The sequence below is a fragment of the Somniosus microcephalus genome, chromosome 2 (genome assembly GCF_052327205.1).
Source record: "Somniosus microcephalus isolate GS21.2 chromosome 2, FLI_Smic_1.0, whole genome shotgun sequence".
In the NCBI taxonomy this organism is placed as follows: domain Eukaryota; kingdom Metazoa; phylum Chordata; class Chondrichthyes; order Squaliformes; family Somniosidae; genus Somniosus; species Somniosus microcephalus.
The window spans coordinates 304,165,205-304,192,704 of NC_140988.1; the positions used below are offsets into that span (position 1 = coordinate 304,165,205).

At 44.3% G+C, this 27,500-nt stretch overlaps 1 protein-coding gene across 5 annotated transcripts in view; it reads right to left on the bottom strand.

The window, feature by feature from the left end:
* Positions 1-27,500, bottom strand: part of celf4 (CUGBP, Elav-like family member 4) — a 635,318-nt gene that overhangs the window by 75,349 nt on the left and 532,469 nt on the right. For 3 of the 5 annotated variants that reach the window (XM_085973941.1, XM_085973949.1, XM_085973945.1), the window contains exons 6-7: positions 20,198-20,347; positions 5,588-5,755 (exon numbers count right to left, since the gene is read on the bottom strand). In XM_085973941.1, coding sequence (XP_085830067.1) covers positions 5,588-5,755; positions 20,198-20,347 — 318 coding nt within the window. The remainder of the gene's footprint in view (positions 1-5,587; positions 5,756-20,197; positions 20,348-27,500) is intronic. The other 2 variants (XM_085973954.1, XM_085973959.1) reach the window with 1 other exon arrangement.

The following is a 27,500-nucleotide window of genomic DNA, read 5'->3' on the forward strand; positions in this document are numbered from 1 at the left end:
GAAGGAAGGAGAGAGAGAGAGGGAAGGAGAGAGAGGGAAGGAGAAAGAGAGGGAAGGAGAGAGAGAGAGAGGAGGGAAGGAGAGAGAGAGAGAGGGAAGGAGAGAGAGAGAGAGGGAAGGAGAGAGAGAGAGGGAAGGGGAAGGAGAAGAGAGAGAGAGGGAAGGAGAGAGGGAGAGAGAGGGAAGGAGAGAGGGAGAGAGAGAGAGGGAAGGAGGGAAGGAGAGGGAGGGAAGGAGGGAAGGAGAGGGAGGGAAGGAGAGAGAGAGAGAGGGAAGGAGAGAGAGAGAGGGAAGGAGGGAGAAAGAGAGAGGAAGGAGAGAGAGAGAGGGAAGGAGAGAGAGAGAGGGAAGGAGGAGAGAGAGGGCAGGAGAGAGAGAGAGAGCGAAGGAGAGAGAGAGCGAAGGAGAGAGAGAGAGAGAGAGGAAGACACCCCGGGGAAGGGGCTGGACTCCGAGCCCGGCGGGTGAAGAAGGGCGGCCGCCATTTTGTGAGGTCGGCGGGAAGTTTGAATTGCGGCGGCCGAAGGAAGGAAGAAGGCGAGCTCTCCCTCCCTCTCCCACCCCTTCACTCTTTCCCTCCCCCTCTCTCTCCCTCCCCGCTCTCTCTCTCCCCCGCTCTCTCCCTCCCCCTCCCTCCCCGCTCTCTCTCCCCCTCCCCTCCCCGCTCTCTCTCTCCCCCTCCCTCCCCGCTCTCTCTCTCCCCCTCCCTCCCCGCTCTCTCTCTCCCCCTCCCTCCCCGCTCTCTCTCTCCCCCTCCCTCCCCGCTCTCTCTCTCCCCCTCTCTCCCCCTCTCCCCCTCTCCCCCTCTCCTCTCCCTCCGACTCACCTCGGTACCAGAACGGAGTATATCCGACACCAGGAGGCCGGGTGCCCATCGCTCAGAAGCGAGCCCAGGGTTCCTCATGTTTAACCAGGCGGGCCTTTGGACCCGATTGGCCGGGCGGCAGTGGAAGGCCTTTCGCTCCGGACTCCCGTGTCCGATTTAGGTCAGGGACAGCTTGTTGGAAAGCCCTGGTTTTCCTGGTCCCGCACTAACGGCAAGAGAGAGAGGGGGAAGAGGAGAGAGAGAGAGAGAGAGGGAAGAGGAGAGAGAGAGAGAGAGAGAGAGAGAGAGGAGAGAATGAGGGAAGGAGAATAAAAATCCCGACTTGGTGACCCGGAGCCCCCGGTGCGACGCTGCTCACCTGCTCGCTTCCCTCTCCCCCGGGCTCTCGGGAAGCGCGGTTGAAACCGCGGGGAAGGGGTAGGCAGTTTATCTTGCTCTCGGGCCGCCTGAAACGCCCCCCGTGACGCACCACGCTTCCCCCGTATGATTGGTCAACCATCACGTCACTCAACGCTAATGAGCGGTAGGATTGGTCGAGCGTATTTTGAACGTTTTTAAAAAGTAAATACGCCTATGACACGCCCCTGATTGGTCAAATACGCCTATGACACTCCCCTGATTGGTCAACCGCTAATTAGCGGATTTTGTACATTTTTTGAACATTTTTTTTAAAGTACATACGCCTAGGACACTCCCCTAATCATAAGCTTTCTTTTGCTGTTAACATATGTGTAGGTACGCTCTATAACTTTTGAGTGATGCCCGGACAGACAGACACCACGATCCTTTTATATATAAGATAGATAGATAGATAGATAGATAGATGAATGGCACAGCATGCTTATGTCAGCCTCTGGAGCCTGGATATGATTACAAATAGTTTGAGGGGGACAAAATCTTACTTTGTCTGTTGGGAGTTAAGTGAAACTCAAGCAAGCCTGTAGCATAGATCTGACATCAGACTTGGCACAATAAACAAATAAATTCGCGAATATTCTATGAATATTTCAGTATTATGAGAGAAAATCATGTCCTGAAAAGCCAAAGAAGAAAGACTAAGGGGCAATTTTTAAAAAGATTTCCACACCAATACATAAAAACTCCTCCAGCAAAGAACAGGCACAGGCAACGAGAGCCCAATGACCGACTTCAGTGCTGTAAACTTTGATGTCATTTTATAGATTAAATAGATCTGTTTAATCATGAATGTACTGTGTAACTCACTTAAGTATGTTGAAGTCTATGCAACTTAAAAAAAAATGTTTTTTTACAGGTTGAGGATTTTTGAAGGCACATGCTTCACCCAGTTGTCTCCCAAATTTGTATATTAAAAGGGCCGAGCGCCTGAAGCAGGCAGGTGCTCCGGCTGCCCAGTGGTCGGGTCCTTTGAAGATGGTGCCGGCCAGAGCACGAGCCTAAATGGGACAGTAAGCTATTTTCGGGCTGCTACCATCTCATTTGCGCTGGCAGTCCAAGTAACAATCTACCCTGTAAACTGGACACCAAAGAAGTTTTTCAAAACAGAAGCCCCTTTTCTCACGTTCGTTTTCTGCCTTCTGATGTGGACAAGTTATTCAGATTTACAATGACTTTTAATTAGTAATAAAGCAAAACTCAGCACTCAAGCTTTGAGTCCGCTCCTCCCAAATCCTGGTCACTGCCTGGTTTGGGTTTTGGAAAAAAATGGCAATCCTATTTCCCACAATTATCAGCATATCATTTTCCCCCAATGCCTGCAGGTAGGAGCCCCAGAATCCTCTCCATAAGTTCCTGTAACTTATTAAGCCAATTTCAGGAATATGTACTTTGTGTATTGATACTTCAACGTTTACTCTTGAGTTTTGCCTTGTGTTAGTGAGGAGAACGTGGGGGCAAAGCTCAGCAGGGTGAATAAAAAACAACTAGCTCCACATTGACTTAGCTATGAAAACTTGAGTATCTTCATAATGAAGAGCTGGGAAGACAGACAATTTTGAACAGTTCAACACATTAATTTCCAACAGAAAACGCTGGAAAAACTCAGCAGGCCAGGCAACATCCGTGGAGAGAGAAACAGTCCCACTCGTCTAGACTTCAACTAGAGCCACCTTTTGTCTCTTTACTTGTCCTATTACTATCTCGTCTCATCTTGAATACCTCTTAATGTCTCTTCACTTCCCTTTTGTTCTTTCATCCCCTCCCCCATTTCCCAGCCCCCAAACTGGCATTTTAATCTGTTTCATTTCCTGCCTTTTTTCTCAGTTCTGATGAAGGGTCATTGACCTGAAACGTTAACTCTGTTTCTCTCTCCACGGATGTTGCCTGGCCTGCTGAATTTTTCCAGCATTTTCTGCTGTTATTTCGGATTTCCAGCATCCGCAGTATTTTGCTATCACATTAATTTCCAATCTGTACACAATGAAAATATAGCTTTTCTAACCATGGAGGGCATCCTAAATCTATCATTGTAACTAGAAAAGGAAAACTTTATTCATATCCATTTTATATGTTATGTGTACTCCAAATAAGTGGAGGCTCCCAATAGGTGCATAACATTTGTGGGACTACAATTATACATTCAGCAGGAGTGAACTGCACTATCACCCATGAGAAAATATGTTTAGTATGTGACAATGAATTGGGCGTTCCTATTATGATGCATGGGCATGTTTTCCCATACATCCTAATGGAAAAGGTGCATGCCGACAGGAACGCTGGTCTGGAGTTACAACTTTATTGCCATTATCCTCAGCCGTGCTACAACTGATCCATGACTGGAAAAGCAGCTGGAAGTACTTTGGGCAAAAACCACAGCCCAAGTTTAATTTGCAAGTAAACTATTTAGCCAGTGGTGTAATTAGATTTCTTATACACATAAAGTATAGTTAATGTGGCTGTTTGAGTAGATTTTACAAAAGCCCCTGGTATTGCTGGTTAATAGATTTAATGCTAAGGAGCTCGATGGTACAATTTTACACCCTCTTCTCATCCAATGAAAACCTGCTGTTGAAGAGAGATTACAAATGGAGTAATGACTTCAGTTCATCAGCACTTGCAGGCTACATTACTGGCCAATCGGGATCAGTAAGCATGAAAGAATAGATACCTGGGAGTGATTCCAAAGCAGTAATGCAGTATAGGAGCTCAGATGGCTCATAGGGAGAATAATGGAAACCTAGGAGATATTACAACATTGTAATCTAATCTGGGAGTTTAGATGACTCGTAAAAGCCATTCGGAATTTGCTCTTGGAGTCCATGACATCATCTGAATTTGCTGGTTCGATTTCAAAATAAAAAGTGAGATAAAAAGAAAAAGTGAGTGTTGGAAACTTGAAATGAAAAACAGAAAATGTTGAAAATAAATTGGGTATCTGATGGTGGCGTCCCACTCATTACATTAGCCTATCATTTGATTAGATACCATTATGCAAACCATTAATGTCTATGTGGCCTGATCAGTAACTTCTGTGCTGGTTAAGTCATAAATTGCAGAATCAAATGAAATGCTTATAACTGTCATCTGAGCCTGCGTATCTCCTATTCTCCATGTAAATCATCCCCAAACCCGGAGATTTGGCTACGGTATTGAAATCATTGTCTGGTATTTACTACTGTTAATAATATATAAGATCTAAATTTTGTGTGAGAATTTTATTCTGTTTGTTGTCGGATTTTTGTCCTGGCATCCAGCAGTGTGCCCACTGACTGTCTCGACTCTCCTTGTCCTTGAAGCGTGATGACAGTCACACACCACGAATAATGATAGAGACGTCATTAGTGCAGGTTTATCGAGAGAAAAAATTACAATTAATTCACAGGAAATGTTATTTCAATGGTATTTGCTTAATGGGAGTGATTCGATAAATGGGGCATTATTCTTACTCGGTGTGTGTGTGTGGGAAGGGGCAGGATAAGAGATGGGTTCCGTAAAGAGGCTTCTAATGTATTTCTTGCTTGGATTACATAACACAGAGTATCAGGTTAAATAAAACCTAGAGTCTTTGATGTGAACGTATCCCTAAGAACAATACAAAATACCATCAGCTATACAACTAACTCCTGTGTGTACATCCTTCTAAGTATATCCCTAACGTATTCTGGCACTGACTTTAAGAGTTTCTATTAAAGAAGAGTATTGTTGCCCCATTTATCAAAATTACTCCCATTAAGCAAATACCATTGAAATAAATGTGGTCTAACTAAGACCTTTTTAACTGAAGGAATTACTGGAACACTGTCTCATATTGTTTGGCAGCAACTTTATAAATCATTATTTTAAAAATAAAAATAACATAATTTACTGTAATGGTATGACAAATGGGACTGATTAGTTGCTTGGAGTCCTGATTCCAAAATGGCTGTTCTGAGATTATTAGGGAGACCGCAGGTCAATAAAATTAATATTTGCTTTTTTTTAAAAACTTGAATTTGAAATATTTTTAAAACAGATGTTGTTCAGCCAAGTGCTGGGCATTGAATCACAAAAGTCTTGGTCAATTTAATTATGTAGCTCCTTTTAATTGTGTGATAGTATTACTTTGGATTAATTGTATAGGCTGGGAGCCCATTTGCTTCTATTCTTTGCACTATAATGGTAACTGTTAATTATTTCTCTATCAGTGAGTGTAGTAGTGCCCAACTTCCTTGATCTTAGGGATTTTAATCTATCCTTGTTCAGCCACTGAGGGCGGAACATAAGATGCGTTCAGTGGCAGTAACAGCCTAAAATGGCCCAGGACTCAACCGCACTTTGAAGAGTATTCTTATAGTGGACACTCACCGTGCGTGCAGACGGAGCTTACTGTGTGCCACATCTGGTTGGAGTTTTCATCTCCCGCCTGACCGATTGGGAGGACTGGTGAGCCGGCTCTAGTGAATAACAAAAGAGCGCATCGCGGGCCGGATGAAACGTCCTGCCTGGCCTCTGGAGACCACTCATGGGCTGACCCTTCGGAATAATTAAAAAGTGCATTGAGGGCCGAATGTAATGATCCAACAGGCCATTTCCAGCCCGTGGGCTAATTTATGTTGTGCAACACTGTGCTAGATTCTAGATGGTGCAAACACATTACTCTAAGCTCTCCAAGGAGTCCATAAATTGGCCTATTATTGTAAATACACAGAATAAGTATATTTCCAACATATAGCACTACAGCATACTTTATATCAGTGCTACTCATAGTATGACCTAGGAGCCATTTGCAGCCCATCTTCTCATCACCTATGTCCCTTGGCAGATTGCAATTCCATGTGCCTCTGGGGCTCAATTTATGTCCTGCTCAGCTGTGAGATGTTGACATGCCGGGAATAAATGCCATTCCTTCTCCTTTTCTTGCTTTCCAGGAAAAGAAGGTAGGGGAATGCTTTTAGGAGGCAGATCTATCCCAGCTTTCATTGAATTTTCTAAACTGGAACTATTTGGTCCTGTCATTTAATTTTGTCTTTCTCTCACTGTGGGGGGGTGCCTGGCCTACACTTGGCAACTGCCCACAGTGGCACAATTGAAATGAGGAACTCATTGTGTGGAGAATCACAGACCCGCATCACATCAGTCTGTGTTGCAGCACTTCTGAGAATAGTCCTCGTGCACCAACAACAACAGCAACAACAACAACAACTTGCATTTATAAACTGCAGATATTGATTGGGATTGTGGTTCTTCACAAACTGTTACTGAGTTGTCACTCCTCTATGCCCACTTCTCAGGAATTTTGGCCCGATACTGTATATATGTGTAAAACACTGGAAAATCACCTCTATATACTTAACAGGAATACACTGTACTTAAGTTGGACTTTATTTACAAAAGTAACTTTAAAGTAACTTTTAATTCAACAACAGAAAATACTTTCTCTGATTATTCATTCTGTTCAAGAAAGTACAAAAATAAAAAAAAAACTTATTAACACACAACCCAATTTACATGATGGAAGTAAAATAAAAATGGAATAAAAATGACAAAATGTAGGTTTGGTGATTAAGAAAATTATTTAATTAACAATGTAATTAAAATAGTTTAAAAACATAATGTTTAGAATGGAGGTTTTAAATCATGAACTAACACGTAATGTATTCCAACAAAGTTCATTGTATGAGCAACACTTAAAAAAAATCCTTGTGCTTAGCATTTTTCTTTTTTTAAACTAAGTCATTATGCTAATTTGTACACAGAATAATTACCAAATTCTTTATGAGATGAAACACTTCTGTGTATACATAATAGTTTGATTTATAGATGTGTAAGCAATATTTTGAGTCAAATCCTGCTGAGCATACAGATGGGCATCATTTCCTTCAAAAGCCTGGGGCCTTGGGGAGTTACCACAAGCCTTTCCTTTCCCCTTTGTCCTCAAATATTTATATCCCTTTCACTTACCTTTGTTCTTAATAGAATTCTAGCAGTAACACCTGTGAAGAACCCCCTCTGTTACTTTGCAGTTCTCCAGCGGTGCCCTCACTGGCCCTGTGCTCACAATTTACCTATTATGGATGCATTCTGGGAACACGTGGCCTGCGCCTTCAATGAGCAATGCTGAGCCAGAAAGTGGATCAAGTGCTCATGAGAATAGGGCAGTTCTTCACATCGCACGGGAGGGGCTAAACAAATTGGTCTACCACTGTGCCTCATCGATGGAGAGGTAGGATGCAAGTTCAGATCGCCCTGTATCCTCCTCACAATCACTTCTGCACTTCAGCTGGGCCGTAGAGGGAAGCAAGAAGCAGAACTGGAAGCAAAGCAATTTTCCACAGTGTGAAAGTTATAGAGCTGGCGTCACATGCCTCTTTGCAGCCGGTTAGGGAGAGGGATTGGCAGTCCCCTTTCTCAGATGGGGAATGGTGCGCGGCACAACGGATCTTAGTTACCACTTAGTATCACCCAGTGAGACAACGACTTTTATCTTTAAAAGCACGTTGTGTGAACCCTAAACAGTGAAGCCTGGCAATCAGAACGGCAACAGTAACATGAATGATGAACTCAAGCAGCAAAACGTGAAGGTAGTTCACTAATAAAAAACGGAAAACAGAGAATGGGCATAAACCAAAAAAGCGAGCTTAGAATATGAAAGAAGTGTAACACAATCTTAGCCACCTGATTATTGCACAAACCACTCAGCCTTCAAAGTCACAGTTTAAGAGTGTCATCTTAACTCCCCTCAGGTTACCTTGCAACCTATAACTCACTGCCACCATCTGCCCACTGTTTATGCTCCATGTTAACGACGGAGCTAGTGGACCCACATATATTTTTTTTGTTAACAGGAGGAAAATTAAACAACTGTTTTTTGGATCCTGGGCACCTGGGATTTGAGTTCCAACAGTGGCTGGCACCAAGATATAATCACAGCTGACCTGTAAAATCGGTCATCCACCTGTCACTGGCACAAGTGAACAGTGTTTGCAACGTCAGTTGCAGCTGAGGTATGTTTCACTCCCCTTTATTAGGAAACTAGCCTCGTGGGCACGCAGATGGGCCATGCCAGGTGAAAGCAGGGCACGGTCTCAACCTTTTAACCTCCCCTCCCCAAAAAGAAATGTTTCCCTCTTGCTGAAGCAATACGTTGTAGCAGTGAAGACCGTTAAAGAATTAGCTTTACCTCTGTACAAAATAAAAATAAAATGCAGGAAAAGCAGAGAGTTAAAAAAAAAACACATTTTAGGCCCACAAAATAGGGGAAGGTCATACATTTGCTTCCAGTGTTTGAGATCCAGAGTAAATGGCGAGTTAAGCAGAACTCCTGCATTGCTTCTGCAATGTTACCATATTTGGGTATGAGTAGAATGGTGTAAAAGACAGGAGAGGAAAATACCAATTTGTTTTATTCCTTCCCCCCCCCACCCCCCCTGCTACTAACTTCGCAAAGATGGAGCAGCTTGCTATACACTGCTTCTCAAACTAGCAGTCTGGTCAAGAACCAAATAACAGGATTTCAGTATTGCCAGGCAAATCTGCGTAAATGGCATCCCTGGGACTAAGACCCCCGGACCATCTGGTTGGTGCCTGAAGCAGTGACATTGTGCGGAAATGTAACATTCAGTGTGAAACAGTTAGAACAACTTGTAAGTATATTTGTGGTACATTCAAGACGGGGAACAAAAATTATGTGAATCTTTAAAAAAAAATTAAAGCCAAAACAGTCCCTTGCAGTCCTCAAAAGGTTAAAATCTCATACACCTATTATGAACATCACATTGTTTCACCAGAAAAAGCACCTGATAAATAAATATTTTATACAGCCCCATGGGGAAGGATATCTCATTTTCGTAGTGTCCCACTCTGGTGGACTAATGACTTTGTTGAGTGAACTTCATAGAGCCAGCTTAATGACCCCATTCATTATGGGCTACAAATGTGTGATCTGAGCAATATCCTTCATTACATGCAGCTTACATTTAGCATTTAAAGAGGCTGAATTAGTTGTCCCTTAGAAGCTGAGAGAAGCTGGCTGAGGATAACAGATGAGCGAAATATGATTTCCTCAAATTTATGGCTTTTTTTAATGCAAGAACTCCAGAATCCTTCGTCGAAGTGCATTGATTATTCAGGGTATAAGTCTCCACAAATAGTGAAGAAGATACCATTACTCAAAGACGGGGTGATGAGATAGGTCTTTTAGGTGGAAGCTTACATGCTATTGACAGCTTGCCTCTGTTGGTAGCGCTCAAAGACCTACCTAGGGCACATCACCATAACGTACATTTTACAAAATTGCCGTCCCAGCCAAGTGCTTTGCCCAGTAGAAGCATATCTTTGAAAAATCACTGATGCACTCCCATGATTTCCCAATATCTACTCCCAGCAGTTGAAGATTTCATAAAATCAACCCTCTTGGAGTAAATATTACAGGTACTCACCACTGCCAGTGTGCATCAGTTGCTGCCACATGCTGGCAGCCAGTGGAGTATCTTGGTCCTAGCTCATTCTCAAAAACATGCCCTCTTATCTCTTTTACTGAAAAACCTAGGTGAAGGACAAGGCCCAGAAATACCAGACACCAGGAAGGCTGAGAATAGGAGAAATGATGAACTCGATTAAGAAGTAGTAGTTAGTTATGCGTTCGCTGTGATGTAGAGGTGAGTTGACTGCAAAACGCCAGGATTGATGATTATTCAGTTTTTGATTTTTCAATCGCTAAAGGGTAATTGTTTAATCTGAGTGCTATTTTCATACAGGTTTCAATAGCTTTACAAAAGATGGTAGGAATTTAAAGGGAGATTTTCTGCTTCAGTTCTCCTGGTGCACAATTAAACACAGGCTGGGAGTGCACAATTTTCCGATATGCGTATATGCTGGAAGCATTGAAGTAGAAAATCTCTCCTTTAATGAAATGTAATGATGAAAAACCAATGGGAGAAATTGGAATTACTGCTCATGTTTGTCTCAGCTTTTGTTGTTAAGTGTATGGCGTTTTATTAAATATGTTTACGTATATGAGCATGCAGCCCCGCTGTTACCCGAGAGGAACCGATGAGCTGGTGTGACATAGTTCAGGAGATCCCTCTGCAGCATGTTTGCTATATAACATTAGTGTCAGAGAGACTGGGTTGTACATGGTCTTTTCACTTCAGTGAGTTAGGTTTGAATCCTGGGTTGACGTGATAAAAATCTGCTCTGTCTGTTGGCTTTAAATGAGCTTTGGTAGCCTCAACCCAGTTTCGAGTTTAAAAAAAAAATTCATTCACGGGATGCGGGCATCGCTGGCAAGGCCAGCATTTATTGCCCATCCCTAATTGCTCTTAACTGAGTGGCTTGTGAGGCCATTTCAGAGGGCAGTTAAGAGTCAACCACATTTTGTGGGTCTGAAGTCCTCTATAGGCCAGACCGGGTAAGGATGGCAGATTTCCTTCCCTAAAGGAAGGACATTAGTGAACCAGATGGGATTTTACGACAATCTGGTACTTATATGGTTACCATTACTGATCCTAGCTTTTTATTCCCCAGCTACCATGGTGGGATTTGAACTCATGTCTTCAGACCATTAGTCCAGGCCTCTGGATTACTAGTCTAGGAACATAACCACCACGTTGCCATACACTTATGGGCTTGAGCCCACAGCACAAAACTGGAATTAACTGCCAGTGGGACAAATAAAGACCTATATTCATACTGGCTGGAGAGCCACGGTTGCCATCTTTTTCCAACAGTACAAGGGCAAGGCATGGGCAGACATTTTACTGCTGATAAAAATGAATCGAAAAACTTCACAACCAAACATTCCACAACACAAGACACAGAAGCTTTAAAAAAAACAGACTTTTAAAATCCAGGCTTGGCAATATCTTGCCATTATTTCTTGATTTATCTCATTTTCTCATCCTGGCCCTCACCAGGAGAAAAAAAAACTCTCGAGAACTGATTCTCCCAGAATGGCAGATGGTAAATATTGTGGGGTAGAATGAACTGTTCGAGCACTGAAAGAACATGTAAGCTTTTAAGAATCTGATTTCAAGGTGGGAAATGCAAGTTCTGGGATATTGAATAATTCCCCACTCTTTTCACTGAGCTCCAGTATCAAGCACTGCTAGATCAGAGACAGCACAGGTTAGATAGAAGCGTGCTATTACCATTTGAATTCCTGCAATTATTCCTTCCCTTTCATTTCATTATGTTTAAAAGTTATGCAACTTGTATTTAATTAAAGGATGTCTAAGGAGAAAAGTGTCATGGTTAATTATAGGACTCAAATAGGTTTTGTTTATATTTGATTAAATTACTTTTTTTTTAATTATTTGGCACCGTTAGACGAACATTATTTTCCCAGCCAGTTTAAAAAAAAAGAATGCTGAAAACAAAATGTCTTTCTCTATGCGTCAGTGCACTGGGCTCCTTCATGTGCTTTCCACATTGAAGCACTACATCAAGCATCCAGATAAAACACTTGGAGAGATTTATTTTCCACTCTGTGCGACTGACTAATGTAGAACATTTTGAAGTGGTGTCTGCACAGCATGTCGAACCTTTTAATGTGCTGGATACGTAACATCTTACCAAGGCACAGATGCATCTCCGAGTGCCAACCTCTGCTAAGTAGTGCCACTTTTTCTCTGCCACTTCATGCGGATGAAATCAGCAGCACAGTTTAAATTTGTCAAGTGTTCACTGATGAGTTTGCTATACACATGCACACACGCACGCGCACGCACACGGGGGGGGGGGGGGTTGTTTTGATTTTGTGCGATAGTGTAAAACGGGCGATGGTGAATCGGCAGCCCGTTTTACATCCCTCCCGATTTTTATTTCCATTGAAGTCAATGGGAGAGTTGTAAAACAGGCTGCCGATTCACTATCACACAAAGTTAAAATGACCCCCACAGCCTGTGTAGAAATTGATCCTGCCAAACCCCCGGATCAATCTCCCTGGGTCAGGTCTCATCTGACATGCAGGGCGAGTTCCCGGATTGTTCTGGAGTCTCCAGGAATTAAAGATTAATCTCCCGGATACTGCAGCAAGGAACCCAGGAGAAAAATCATAGAGGCATTAAAAAATATGTCAGAGATGGAGGAAAAAGGCTATTTGACTGACAGTCAATTGGGTAATGAAGAGTCTGTTCGCTTTCCAATTGGCGTGCGAAGTCGAGGATGACTGTGTTTGGTGACCAATGGCGGGAGTGGGGGGGAAAGGGGTGCAGGGTGGTTGGAGGCAGGAGGTCATGTGATGATACCTCCTGGAATACGAATCAGAGTTTTCAACCATATTTCCTGGTGGGATCCCTGCACGAAGAGGGAGACTGCTGCTGCTGAGGAAAATTCTAGTGGTGTTGGAGAAACTGCTACTGCAACACGTGAAGGAGTGGGACCATTTAAAAGGGCAGAGATGAGTCAAAGATGCAGGAAGGACTTGGAACTTTTCAACCTTGAACTGGGCCAAGGCCAAGGCCTAAAAAGGTAAGCGTCTGAGGCCTAATGGGAGGAACAGGTGCTCACTATGGGGCAATTTTTCTCCAAAAGAGGCGTTAATGGGTCATCCACCGCTGCTCTAGGGACTCCTGCCAACCCTCTCCTCGTGGTCCCTGGGATAGGTGGCAGTGGTGTTTGGGAAATGGTGTGCTGTGCCTCCCTGCCATACTTTACACAAGGTGGGTGAGGAAGGGATGGGCAGCAGCTGTCCCATGGGAATGGGGGAAGGGAATTTGAAGGTGGGATTCCCCAAGTTTCTGCTGTTTTCCTGTCTAATATCAGTAAATCTAGCCCTCAGTACTCAAGTCAAATCACGACTTCAGGAATTTTCAACTGTGCAACAAATTCAATTTTAATGGCTCCATGATTTTTATAAACCCATGACATTGTTAAAAAGCCTAAACTAGGAACTGGGTGGTGTAGTGGACTAGATACTAGCCTTTCAGCTCTGGGTCAAATCCAGTCCAGACTGATGGCATGAAAGTCTCCTCTGCCTGCTGGCTGTAGGGGTCCTTTGTGAAATGAGTTTAGGCAGTCTCAATTCAGTTCCGATAGCAAAATACTGCGGATGCTGGAAATCCGAAATAACAACAGAAAACGCTGGAAAAACTTAGCAGGCCAGGCAACATCCGTGGAGAGAGAAACAGAGTCAATGTTTCGGGTCAAAGACCCTTCGTCAGGACTGAGAAAAAAGCAGGAAATGAAACAGATTAAGAAGCAAGTTTGGGGGCTGGGAAATGGGGGAGGGGATGAAAGAACAAAAGGGAAGTCTGGGAGGGGTGAGGAGACATTAAGAGATATTCAAGGTGAGACGAGATGGTAATAGGACAAGTAAAGAGACAAAGGATGGCTCTAGATGAAGTGTGAAATGCGCTGGCAGAATGAGAGACAGCTGCCATGTGGGAGAGAGAAAAAAGGAAAAGGCACAAACCAAAAGTGTGGATAAAAAATATATAAAAATATGATAGGGGCCGAGGTTATGATCTGAAAGCTTATGGTCTTTCATTCTGCCAACGCATTTCACATTTCATCTAGAGCCATCCTTTGTCTCTTTACTTGTCCTATTACCATCTCATCGCGCCTTGAATATCTCTTAATGTCTCCTCACCCCTCCCAGACCTTCCCTTTTGTTCTTTCATCCTCTTCCCCCATTTCCCAGCCCCCAAACTTGCTTCTTAATCCATTTCATTTCCCGCTTTTTTCTTAGTCCTGATGAAGGGTCTTCGACCTGAAACGTTGATTCTGTTTCTCTCTCAATTCAGTTCCTATGGTACAAAAGTGTCCTGAAGGTGGAGCTAATTGGCAATCTCATTCATAGAGGCCACAGGATGGCTGGTGTGGGAAATAGCAAAAATGCCATGGTAGTGTAATAGTCGGTGCTCTTCTCGGGTTGTGGCTGAGGCACATTGCTAGGGTGAAGTAGAGGGAAATTTATTTTGCATCTCGCTGTGCCTTCTCTGGGGGCACTTGATATTGACACTGGGTGCCTGAAATAGGAGGAGTTTCATTGTTAATGACACTAACATCCCTCACCTTGATGAGCACAATACAGAACAATCTAAACTGTGCAACTTTTACCACTTTTCTGGCTTTTTCTAACTTCAGGCTCTCTGCATTGGAGTGAGTGTTACCGAGCAATAAATAACGGTTCTCAAGTGGGCTGCAATCTTAACACTGCTCCTGATATCGCAGAGTCATGAATGATCTTCCAGGAGTTTTATTTTGAAAACTGGCCAAAAATAAACCTAAAATATACACTCTGCTGTTAATACTTTATAATTGGGCGCTAGTGAACTTGGGGTAATTTTAACTTTTGCAGATAGGGTAAAATGGGTGCCATTGAATTCGCCGCCCATTATACACCATGCTCAATTTTCCTTTCCATTGAAGTCAATGGAAGGCCAAATCGGGTGGGGTGTAATCACCCATTTTACACCATTAGCGAAAATTAAAATGACCCCCATGTACACTGAGACTCTTATTATGCCACTGTTTCTTTTTAACACAAAGCAAGATCATGTGACTGATGTGGTAAACTTTCCAGGATCCATTTACCTTCCTGTGTACCCTTTTCACTCTTCAAACAGAATTCAGTGGCAAGACTTGACAGACCTACTCCGCAACTTATATGGATCCAGTATATTTGATATTGTAAATAGACAACAACGCAATGCAGCTGGGAATGGCATTCAATCGGAAATGGCTGCTGATCACGGCAGCACCATGTAGAAGTTTGAAGCAGAATAGTGCTGGGGATACAATTGAAGGTTCTAGTACAATATTCTCAGTCAGTATTCCATATTTGTATGTTGAGGAAGGGAAGAGAGGGAAATTTCTATGCTGCGTTAGGAAGAGTAGGGTATTGATATTATGATGTTCTAATCCTGCCTTGAACTAAAAGGATGACTCCCCTTATTATACCCTCTAGAGAATCGGATGGCAGTATCACTCTCCAGTGATGTCCTCACAGCAGTCTCTCACAGTTATCAACCAGTCATTCAGCCATGCTTTAACTGCCATTAGCACTGGTTTCATTTTATGGAGGAGCCATAACCTGTTTTATAAGCTAAATAGTCAGCAGAGATCAAGCAAAGGCTGCAATTTAATCTCAGGGTTCAAAAGGCATTCAAGCTTTGCTCTGTGATGCCATCTGAAACCCTCAATTTGATTCAAAACTCACATTACTCACCACCGATCTTTCATATTTTTTTTACGTAGAATGGTCCCAGATCATTTTAAAACAGAGACCTTAGGCTGCCATTATTCCACACTACTGCTCTGAGACTAATAACTGTGGAGTGTAAAGTGTAGCCGGGATGACCCAAGTTATATCGTAGGATGCACCTGGCCATAATTTGCACCCTGCCTGTCAGCAGAGAGCTCAATGTCTGTATGATTACACGTATCTGCTTCTCCGGTGGTTATTTTTTAATATCAAGAGCACACAGGTGGCTGTGCCCACTTTCTTATAACATTATGAGGACCCAATACTAAGATTCTGAAGTACCCAACGGACCATCTTAGCACTTTTATACCTGGCTTCACAGTGAACTGCCGTGGCATCAGATGACCTCTGCAAGGTGGTCTCTGAATGCTTGCTGTTCGTGCATTTAGGAGTCAAATCAGGTCCTGTCTCCCGGGGTTGACTGCCAGCATTGTATCAATGCACACTCAACCTAGCTCACATCATTGTGAAAAATGGCAGTAATCAAATTTACAACAATTAACAAACTTTTCATTGCGTTTGTGAAACATATGACTGCTGATTTTGTTATAAAAAATTAGGAATAGATTTCTCTTTAAAAAGGTTAATTTTTATTGGATGCATACTATGGCCGCAATATTCGGCTCCTTTGCGCATGTCGTTAGCGCCTCCGGCGGGGCGGGGGCTAACGGGGCACAAAGGGCTTATCGCCCAGGCGGGGAATAGCGCCTCCCGAGAAATTTGACGTGGTGCTACTGAGGCGCTAGCCGATAGCGCCGCGCCCCCACCAGTAGCGCCCCGGGCCGCTGTGCCACCAACAATGACATCATTGTCGTGCGCCATGACCCCTTAGCGCCCCGCCGCAACCCCTTACCACCCTGCGGCAGAAATTTGGCTGCGTCCCGTGAGGCTTTCACAGGTGGTGTCAGCACCAGCCTCACGGGTCATAAGCCGGGCCGACCCCCGCTCACAGGGCGCTACTTAAAGGGCGGTGCGGCCTCGACCTGCACCGCCATTTTAGTTTTCTTAGTCGACCTCCAGGTTGGCTCTCCGTGGCGGCCCTTGGCGTAGTCCATGGCAGCCATCGTGCAGCCTGGTGCCACGCTGCCCTGGTGGGCTAGTGTGGGCCATCGGAGGCCCTGCAGAGCTCGCAGCGTCCCTCCCCTTTAACGGAAGGGGAGGGGTGCTGAAACGCATTAGTGCTATGCGTAGAGCTCCGGCGCTACTGTGCTCTGCGCCCCCGACACTGCCCAGAGAGGAAGTGGAGTGCCCGATATAGCGCTCTGCTTCCTTGCCAGGGTGGCAAGCCGAATTTAGCGGCCGGGGTGGTACTTCCGTGCCGGGCGCTAAATCTCCAGCGATAATTCGGTTACCGCCCCCAAACGGGGTGTAACTGATTTTCGTCCTCTGTCTTTATACCACAGTGTAAAGCATCATAAGCCACGTTAACACCTGTCCTGTTCTATTCTACTCAAGACTGTTCCTCCATTGTTTTAATAGCACCATTAGGGAGCAGCAAAATTAAAATTTTCTATGAAGTAATTAAGCAGAGTCTCCTATTCTAACTCAAAAACTGTGGAGCTCCTTTGCTTCATCACCTTTCCCTTTCTCCTACAAACTACAGGTTTATAAAATCCAAGTTTGGTGTCACCTAATCATTACCTTCTGATTTACCTAATCTTCCCTTTTATTTCTTTCAATCTTGTTGATGTCTTGGCCCTTCACCTAGACTTATTAATTAAAATTAAAATTCCACACAAATTACAGTAATCGCTCAATATGTTTCTTTTTGAATTTTGCACAAATTATAATCCAATCTGCCAGGATTTGTATTACTTTTTAAAACATCCATCAGTCTTTTTAGCCGCTATTAAAATGAATAAGCATGTGTACCTCGCATTTAGTGACAGGAATTATGTTCCACGTTCTGTGTCTCCCAGTGATACCGGCTGTTAATCTTTATAGATTTTTTTCATGAATCAGTTCATTGTCTTCTCATTTTTGTTGTTTTATACTTGCTGCCTTTCTCCTCTTGTAAGGTCTGCCTGCTTAGTACACCATATCCAGCTGAAGAGGTGGGCAAGCAGTCTGCTAGGCAGCCTCTGCTAGTGACATACTCTAACCAGGCACTAGAAGGCACATGTGAATGTGCACACTGGGGTAACTGGCCTTCTAATTTACCATCCCTCTGTGAGAAAGCAACTTGCCTCTTCCAGGTGCCTCTCTCTCTGACAGACTAAGAATTTATCATTGTGCAAATTATGGATATAAATGAGTCTAAGGCGCAATATGTTGACAAAACCATGCTACCCATGAATTCAATTTTCTATCGGTGATAAATTATTTCATAAATATGTTAAGAATTTATTCTACGGTTAAAATGTTGAACTTGGAAGTGCAACTCCTACTGTCTAATGTTTCCTTAATTATCCTATTATTTCATTGAGTGAGAGGGACAGCTTAGTGCCAAACCGAGCCTAAATGTCAACAATTCTGTGCTGTGAACTTGCATTCATTAAGAACTGGATTGAGACTGCCCGAAGTCATTCCATGTAAGACTGTTCCCACTGGCAGAGAGAGGAGACTATCCACTTCTCAATTTGCTTGGGATTTGATCCCAGATTTCAGAGGTAAAAGGGCAGTATGCTAACCCATTACACCACCCAGTCCTGTTACCCCATGCATTACAATGCATTTCCAGTAAAAGTGTACTTTATTCCAAGGATAGTGCCCACACTAAATATGCTATTCATCCCACACTCGGATATTGGCCTGGAAATTGTGGTCGGAGGCTTGCCGCCCACGTACGCCTCTGAACCGCAAGAAAACTCCATACTTACCTGCTGCCTCTGGAGCTTCGGACTCTTGCGGTCCTGGGCTGGCAGGCGTATATCTGCGTAAAGGCTCACGCATCACAGGGGTGCATGTGGTTCGCAAGCGTCTCTGGGGTCACATGGGCTAGGCCAACCAATGACAAAGGGGGATTCCTATTACGCGTACTGGATTCCATTTATGTACGGAATCCCCATAAGCATAATAGAAATCGCCTAAAAAATTCAATTTCACAACACTGAAATAAAAATAAATGATCATAGGTTCAAAATTAATTAAAATACCCTTTAACTAAACATTTAAAATAAAAATTAAACTTTTTGAAAAATAAATGTAAACATTTTGAACCAGGACAAAATTCACCTAAACTAATTTTAAATGTAAGTGAATGTTTAAATTATTTAAAACATTTTATTTTAACATTTATTTAAACCCTTGCGCTGGTAATAAAGGCCTTACGCCTGCTTTTACCAGGCGTAAGGGTTTGGTGGGTATTCGCTGGGCAGTAGTTGGGCAAATAGCGCAACCCTGCGCCAGCAAAGTGAATTTGCAGCGGATGGGTACGATCTGTCAAGGAGAAACTTGACAGATCGCACATTATGCATTGCATGCGGAAACCCGGAACTTGTGGGGCAATTACGACATATGCAGCCATAGGCCCCGTAAAATCCGGGCCATTGTTTTTCAAAACTAGTGCAGGTGTTGAGACAAATAGTAGTAAGAGGTCAGCCATGGCTCAGGGGTAGCACTCTCGCCTCTGAATCAGCAGGTTGTGGGTTCAAGTCCCACTCGAGAGTCTGGAGTACACAATCTAGGCTGACACTAGTACGGAGGGAGTGTTGCGAGGCACTGCGCTTTCAGATGAAACCCTGTCTGCCCTCTCAGGTGGTCGTAAAGGATCCCATGACACTATTTGAAAAATAGCAGGGCAGTTCTCCCCAGCATTTACCCCCTCAACAAACATCACTAAACGAAAATGCTGCAAATAGACTAAAACAGGCTATCTGATCATTATCACACTGCTGTTTGTGGGACTTTGCTATGTGCAAATTGGCTTCCACGTTTCCTGCATTACAACAGTGACTACACTTCAAAAAGTACCTAATTGGCTGTGTAGCAATTTAGGATGTCCTGAGGTTGTGAAAGGTGCTATAGAAATGCATGTCCTTTTTTTGTGTATGGACAGAAAATGCTGCAAATAGACAACAGCCGCATCCACATCTGAAAGGAGAAAAGACACATTAATGCTTTAGATGGAGGTCCTTTGTTAGAATTTTGATGGTTCTTCTGGCGGGCCTCCGCCCAACACATTAACCTGGCCTTTCTCTTTCCACATGCAGCTGGCCTTGCTGTGCAGTTTTGCTGTACTCGCTTGTTTTCGATCTCCAGTATTAACACCTTATTCATGCCTAACTCTGGCATGTTACAAAGTAGTCATTGACCTGAAACGTTAACTCTTGTTTTTCTCTCTCCACAAATGCTGCCTGACCTGCTGAGTATTTCCAGCATTTTCTGTTTTTATTTCAGATTTCCAGCTTCTTCAGTATCTTGCTTTTTTTTTTAAAACAAAATAGTTGAATTGGTTCTATCTTTGACCGGTACAAGGTATAAATCCATATTTATTATGCTGTCATAACATACCTTTCTTGTGGACAGAATAAATTCATATTTATTATGCTGTGGAAAAAAGATGTATTTGGGATAGAAGTTACTGCCAAACACCTCACAACCTCTCAGTGACAGTGAGGGAACTGCGTAGAACAAAATCTGAAATATAGAGCCAAAGAGGCTCATCCCAGCTAAGAATAAACAGCAAGACTGCCCCCTCTCACCCACACACTTGCAAAGCCGACTCTGATTTTCAAAACAGTCAGCTTTTCCCTAATCTGTGGGAATTAAGTTTTCACTCTGCATCTCCCACTCTGATTGCAATGTAAATGAAGACAGAGAATGTGTACCTGGGTAGGGGTGGATTCCATTAGCAAAGACGGCTTCTGCTGTTGGCTGTCCATTAGCCTGCGGTGGGAGGCCGGTGAACCCATTTACTCCAATTGGAGAAGGAATGCTAGGCACAGCTGGTGCGGTGATACCAGGAGGCGTGCTCCCGCCTGAAACACATACGCAGCAAATCATGCATCTCAAACTTAAACTGAATCGAGCAGAAATATTTAACTTTTTCAATGCCTGACAAGACTACACCTGTCATGACAGCCCTTCATTCACAGGGAAACAGCAGCAGATACAACGAGCAATTTGATGTAAATAAAGATGCAGTGATGAAGTTTTAAAAAAATGTGGACAATCAAGTTCTCACATTAAAAAAATACTAAATGAAGGTAGACCATGTTGATTGGCTTCACTATAGCAGCTATGGAAGGGATACCACATGCTCCAAATTGCCTATATAGGTTTCTCGGAGATGTATGTTATGCCCAGTATATCCAGAAACGCAACAGTAGGCACAAATAATCTTATACACCAACTATTTGGGCTGGCTTGTTTGTCCATGTTAGCAGTCTCCAGGTCAAGTCCACTTAAGGTTTTTTTTTGAAGCCCACGTAAGTGTTTCTGTTCCAGTCCAGCCAATGGTTGAGCGGCTCTTTCTGCGGTTGGTTAAGCAGCTCCTTCATAAAAAATGTATGAAGATCAATAGCACATACGTCAACAGTTAAGACTGTTGCACAAGAAGCTAATATTGTTTAGCGGAGCAAATACTTAAAAAAAAAAAAAAAAAAAAAAAAAAAAAACTTGTTAGTACTTTTTTCCCCCCAACAACTTGCTGCATCATTGTTTGCCTTGGCCAGGAATATGTGGCTGTACAGTCCACTGACTGGACACCATCAATGTGGCTCTGTGTTAAGTTGCTATTGAGCAAATGTATCCCGGTTCACTATTCCTTCACCAGATGCTCTCCTAGATCAGCTTATGAACCATACAATTGTAAAGAAAAAGTACAATCGGTTGTAGAAGATCATATCAGCCCAGTGTCTCAAGTACTATAGAACCGTTTTGTTTGCAAAGACATGTGGCAATTAATTGAAGTCCTCTATCATTGGGTCCACAAACTTAATGGGATCTCATTCTAAACCACAGAATTCACAAAAGAAAGGCTCTGCTAGTTGATCAAATCATTCTATTGGGAATATGAATAGGAATATTGTCTTGTGCTATAACAAATTGAAGCTCACCCAATCATATATTTAGCTGTTAATAGATGACTAATATGAAGCATTTTTCTGTTTAACTTTGGAGTGGGGAAAAGACAGCTATGAAGGCACAAATACTATGGGGCAGATTTTGACTTTGTCCGATGGTGTAAAATGGGTGATAGCGAATTGGCAGCCAGTTTTACATCTCTCCGATTTTAATTTCCATTGACTTCATCCACTGGTTTCTTTATGTTGCTCACCTATTACCAGGATTCTAGCAATGCTCTCCATTAGAAATGCCAGGCTACGTTTTCCTCCCATTTTTGGGTGGTATTGGGGTGGGCAAAGGACGGAACTTGGCTGGGGAGCTGTTCTGCTGGCTCCTACCACTTCTGATATTTCCCTCCAGAAGTGATGGCAGATGCTGATTACGCCTGCCCGTATTTGGGAATGTTAATGGGATGTTAATAAAAGGAAAATATGTCCTCTGATGTATTTTCCTTCATTAATGCCTTAACAACGCTAGTCATTAGGAACGTCATTGCACTCTGGCGTCTACTGTTGCCAAGGAGACAGAAGGTGATCAATTGCACTCAGCCAGCACACTACAGTTTAAAACTTTGCTGTTTTCCGTCGCTGCCTTGAAGCAGTTGACTGTGGTCTGCTGGTGCAGGCGCCCAGGCCCCTGGCAGTGACATTCCTTCCCCAGCCTTCAAAAAAGGTGGTAGGCTCCCTGACACTGCCAGAAATCCTGCTGAAAGCCTGCCCATCGGTATTTGAATATATGACCCAGGAAAATCCACCTGGGTCAACATTGGGAACCTCGGGTGGGCGCTAATCCCACCTCGCTGCAGTCCTAACGCAATTACTGCCACTGAGAAAAATCTGCCTGTGTTTTTTTTTCCAAAAACAGAAAAATGCTGGAAACAATCAGCAGGTCGATCAGCACCTGTGGAGAGAACAGATAGGTTAGCATTTTAGGCGAAGGCCCTTCAAAACTGACTGACTTGCTGAGTGTTTCCAGCATTTCCTGTTTTACTTCCAGGTTTCCAGCATCTGCAGTGTTTTTGCTATTTTTCTGCTGACAGGAAATGCTGAGTGTTTTGGGGAATTGTTTCTTCCTGAAAATTGTAGGAACATTCCAATTTGTTCAGTGTAATGCTCTAATTTGCTCTGTTTCTCTCTCCTGCTCGTCCTTAGTCAACTATTTAAGGATTGTCATATTTAGCTACCATTCGGTTAGTACTAGGAACCAAACCATTAAATAGACAATCAGAACTTTAGCTTTTGCATAATCTCTCTTTGTCTCCCCTTCTCTCAATCATTGCTGCTGATTCCAATGTACTGGGTTGAACTATTGGGACTTCCATTCACCACAGAGCAATGCATCCATGTTCTTGAAGCAAGTTATTGAGAGCGGAAGTATCCCAAGAAGCTTTGTGATTTCTGCAATCCTAAAAATAAATGGCCTGGAATCTCCTCAAATGGCATAACTGGCAAATTAAGCTGAAATTCGTGCTGATCTTGCGTCAGCAATTTACACTGAAATTTCCTGAGGATTTTATTAGCTGAGTGATAGACTCCCGAAACCTAGAGGAAGAAAGGCTGTTAAGGTAAGTACAGGTAATTTAAACTTCTTTACACACTTTAGACACACCAAACACACTTACCTTTGCACTCATGCACCCATCACTCACCTGAACACCGACATCGTGACCCCTCCAAGTCCTTCAACCCGACGGCCCGCCTGCTCTAACCTGGCGTGGTTTGGAGCCGTCGGGAATCCCATATGACACCCCTCAAAATAGGGATTAGGCTAAAATCTGCCTGTTAACTGCCTGTTAACAGGCAGTTAATTGGCACTAATCCCTTCCCACCTCGGTCGGCGGGTCCCAGTGCGGGGCGGGTACCCGCCTACTGTGAAGCTTACGGGGAGGCGGGTTTTGGGCGGGATGGTGTTGGGACCCCTGAATTCGGGATTTCCCCCCCCCCCCCCCCCACACGCCTGAAACCCCGCCTGACGGCCACAGGAAAATCGACCCCCATGTCTGTGGATGATGTAAAGGGGCTACATGTAGACAATGAAGAGGAGGGGGTCAAGGAAAGAGGATTGGAGGACTCCGAGGAAACAGTGCGGAGGCATGGAAGTAATTTCTGGAGATACATAGTCATAGGCCCAGAAATTCGGTGGGCTGCGCCACCAATTAGCGCCTAAAGAGGGCACTCAGTGGCTTTAGCACCACTGGCCACGCCTCCCGCGATATTTAGCGGGGCACTAATGGCGGCGTTAGCCTGTTGCGCTGCGCCGCCACCGATGATGTCATTGGTGTGCGCAGCGCCCCGCTACCGCCCCAATCATGATATTTGGTAGCGCCCACCTCTGTAGCACCGTTCGCTAATCGCGCCCGGTTCACGGGGCCTACCTGTGGCGGGAGTGGCGCAAATTAAGGTGGAGGTGCGGGGCAGCCATTTTTTTCGGTGGCCGCATGCCAGCACCTCCGTCCCCGGCCTCCTGATCTCCCCCCGCGACAGTGCCGGCTGTTTTCCGAGAGCCCGGCACTTCTCAGTGCCGGGCTCTTTTGCTGGCACTCGCGATCTCTGATCGCGATGGTGCAGGCCCCTCCCCCTTAAGAATGGGAGGAAGGCCTGCAGTACCGCAGCGCGCCATGCCGCAGCGTGTGGCACTGCGGCACGTTGCGCTGCGATATTCAGTTTCAGCGCCCTAAGTGGGACGCGGAGCGCCTCGAGCAGCGCCCCGTGTTCCTCTTGGGGCGCACAAGCTGAATTTCCGGCGGTCGCAACTGCTCCGATCGCAGCGGTAATTCCGGCGCCCAGGCGAGCTGGGCGCCCCGTTTGCGGCTCCACCGAATTTCTCCCCCATAGAGTTATACAGCACGGAAAGAGGCCCTTCAGCCCATCGTGTCCGCGCCGGCCATCAAGCCCTATCTATTCTAATCCCATTTTCCAGCACTTGGTCCGTAGCCTTGTATGCTATGGCATTTCAAGTGCTCATCTAAATGCTTCTTGAATGTTGAGGGTTTCTGCCTCTACCACCCTTTCAGGCAGTGAGTTCCAGGTTCCAACCACCCTCTGGGTGAAAAAGTTTTTCCTCAAATCCCCTCTAAACCTCCTGCCCCTTACCTTGAAACTATGCCCCCTGGTTATTGACCCCTCCACTAAGGGGAAAAGTTCCTTTCTATCTACCCTATCTATGCCCCTCATAATTTTGTACACCTCAATCAGGTCCCCCCTCAGCCTTCTCTGCTCTAAGGAAAACAACCCCAGCCTGTCCAGTCTCTCTTCATAGCTGAAGCGCTCCAGCCCAGGTAACATCCTGGTGAATCTCCTCTGCACCCTCTCCAATGCAATCACATCCTTCCTATAGTGTGGCGACCAGAACTGCACACAGTATTCCATACTTTGGCTATAATTGGCTAGGTAGGAGTGTAACCAACGTGGGCAATTTCATCGAGCTGGACAATGGAGGAGAGACATTGGAGGCGGACAGCATGGTCAACAATGGTCAGTTGCTGAGGGGTCGAGCAGTCTGAGGACAGATAATCACCATGATCACAGTCATAGAGGATGTCATCTGTGACTTTGGCTAGGGCCATTTTGGTGCTGTAGTTGGGGCAGAAAAAGATTCAAACACGGAGTTGCTGGAAAGATGTCATGATTTTTGGGAGGTCATGCTAAAGGACTTGAGAGGAAAGGGGGTTTACAAGGAAAGAATAGTTGAGAGTGGGATTTTTGAGGAGGAAGGTGATGATGTTTTGAAAGAGAGGAGGACAGTACCTGAGGAGAGGGAGCCATTTACAATGGAGGTAACATGGGGGTCAGGAAGGGAAATTGGGTGGTTATCAGTTTATTGGGAATGGGGTCAAGTCAGCAGGAGGCGGGTCTCATAGATGAAATGAGCTCAGAGAGGGCATGAGGGGAAATGGGAGGGAAGCGAGAGGGAGTCACACAGGTTTAGTGCTAGGGCAGGGAGGAGCCCGAGAGAAAATTTGGCTTGCTGAGCACGGGAAAGGGCAGGAAGCAGTAGAGTTGGCTGAACAGATGGTGTCAGTCAGAGTGACATGAAGGTTATAAAGTTCTTGCACTTGTTCTTGGCGGTGAAGATGGGGGAAGCAGAGGACAGGATTTAAGGAACATAAGAAAGGAGATGGTTGATAGTGGAGAAAAGAAGCTGGGAGCTATTTCTACTCTCCAGGATGATCCTAGAGTAGTGAGCAATTTTGGCAGAGGAGAATGAGGCCCAATAGCACTTCTTGTGGTCCAGCCAGATCTGTTGATGGATGGCTCTGCCAGTCGCATGCCAAGGGCAGGTGCAGAAGGAAGAAGTGTGATTGGAAGAGCCTAAGGGGATATGGATGGTGAGAAGCCCAGGGAAGTTTTCAGGGATGGCATTGTGAGTGATCAAGCCTGCAGAAACAAAGAATTTGCATTTATAAAGCACCTTGCACCTCCTGAGGACTTCACAAAGCGCTTCACAGCCAATGAATTTCTTTCGAAGTTTAGCTGCAGTTGTAATGTAGGCAAGTGGAAGTAGAGAGCAGCCCACAGGAGATTGCAAGGTCAAGGGCATGATCATGAATATGGGTAGGAAGGTTTATATGAAGGGAAAGGCTTAGGGAGTAAAGGAGGGCAATGAATTCGGAAGAGAAAAGGCAAAGGTAACCAGAGATTAAAATTGTTGAGGACCAGGAGTCGCTCAGTGCAGAGGTTAAGGAAGTAAAGGAGGGAGAATATCTTGAAGAGAAACTCAGGGTGGAGCTTGGCGGTTGAAAAGTAAATATTCTTAAAAATTTGACCTACAAAGATAATTGCCCTACTTGAAGAGGAGCTGGCTAATGACTAAGAATGCTTCCAAGTTGTCACTTACATTATTTAAATGCCTCCAAACTGGTACTTATTTTCGCTTCCATTCTGTCTGCACTTTTACAGCATGCGTGAGTCTTAATTATCACAAAATGTGCTCTGTGCTTAACGCAATCATAGTTGATGCCAACTCGTCTGTAGTCAAAAGGACTTTAATAACATCCTGCATGAAGCCAAGAATGATTGTGTCTCTGAAATGAGGTGCTTTCCATCTGACTGACAGAGTGCTCAATTAGCAGATGGTTAAAGAAAAAATTGGCAAAAGTTCAATGTACTGCAAATAACAAAAAGTATCAGATTTTTTAGCATCCAATCTTTCCCTCAGGCAGAGTCGCAAATTCTCTTGAATCTGTTAAAAAAATTCATTGCATTCAGGTTTTGCTTTTTGTCCCTGATGTTTTATTGCTTGGCCTCTGTCTTGGCTTTTGCAGTGGTACTGTTCTGCAGGTGCCAGCAGTCCTCACCCAAGTGACCATTGTTCATGCGTGTGCCCAGACAGTGCTGGCAGGCTATTTGACCATGGAGTGCATCACAGGGAAGCCGGAATAACAACAGAAAATGCTGGAAAAACTCAGCAGGCCAGGCAACATCCGTGGAGAGAGAAATAGAGTCAACGTTTCAGGTCAAAACCCTTCGTCAGGACTGAAAAAACAGGGAAGCCGGATCCTGTTCTCATCTGCTGTCCGCACCCGTCCAGCAGAGTTCTTTGGAATGAGAATCCTAGCTGGTTTGTCCCCTTCCCAGTTCAAGGCTGCCTAGGCCAATTGTAGCACCCCAAATGCTGGTCCAGCCGAGATCAGCTACCTCAGTACCGACAGGGGCACTGAATCTTGTACCTTTTTGTTTGATATGACTCAGTAGCATATCCAGCAGTGTATTTACCCACGGTCATCAGAGGAGCCAGTATTAATAGTTTTTTTCCCTAATAATTTTGTGAAATAATGTCAGATTATTGATTTCTGCATACTGTGCAATTTGTGTTTATAGTGAAATAAAGCAGCATTTTCCCCATGGGTTTCTAAAAAACAAAATTGGACATAATCCACAAGCAACTAAGATTAAATAAATCTGCTTGAAATTGCATTTATGCTTTAGGATGTTGTGAGGTAAAGTTTACCGTAATAAATACAAAGTAAGTCGTGCCTTTACATTAAGATCTGTCAGTTAGTCATCAAGATGGGGAAGGTGGGGAGGACATAAGAAATAGGAGCAGGAGTAGGCCCTTCGGCCC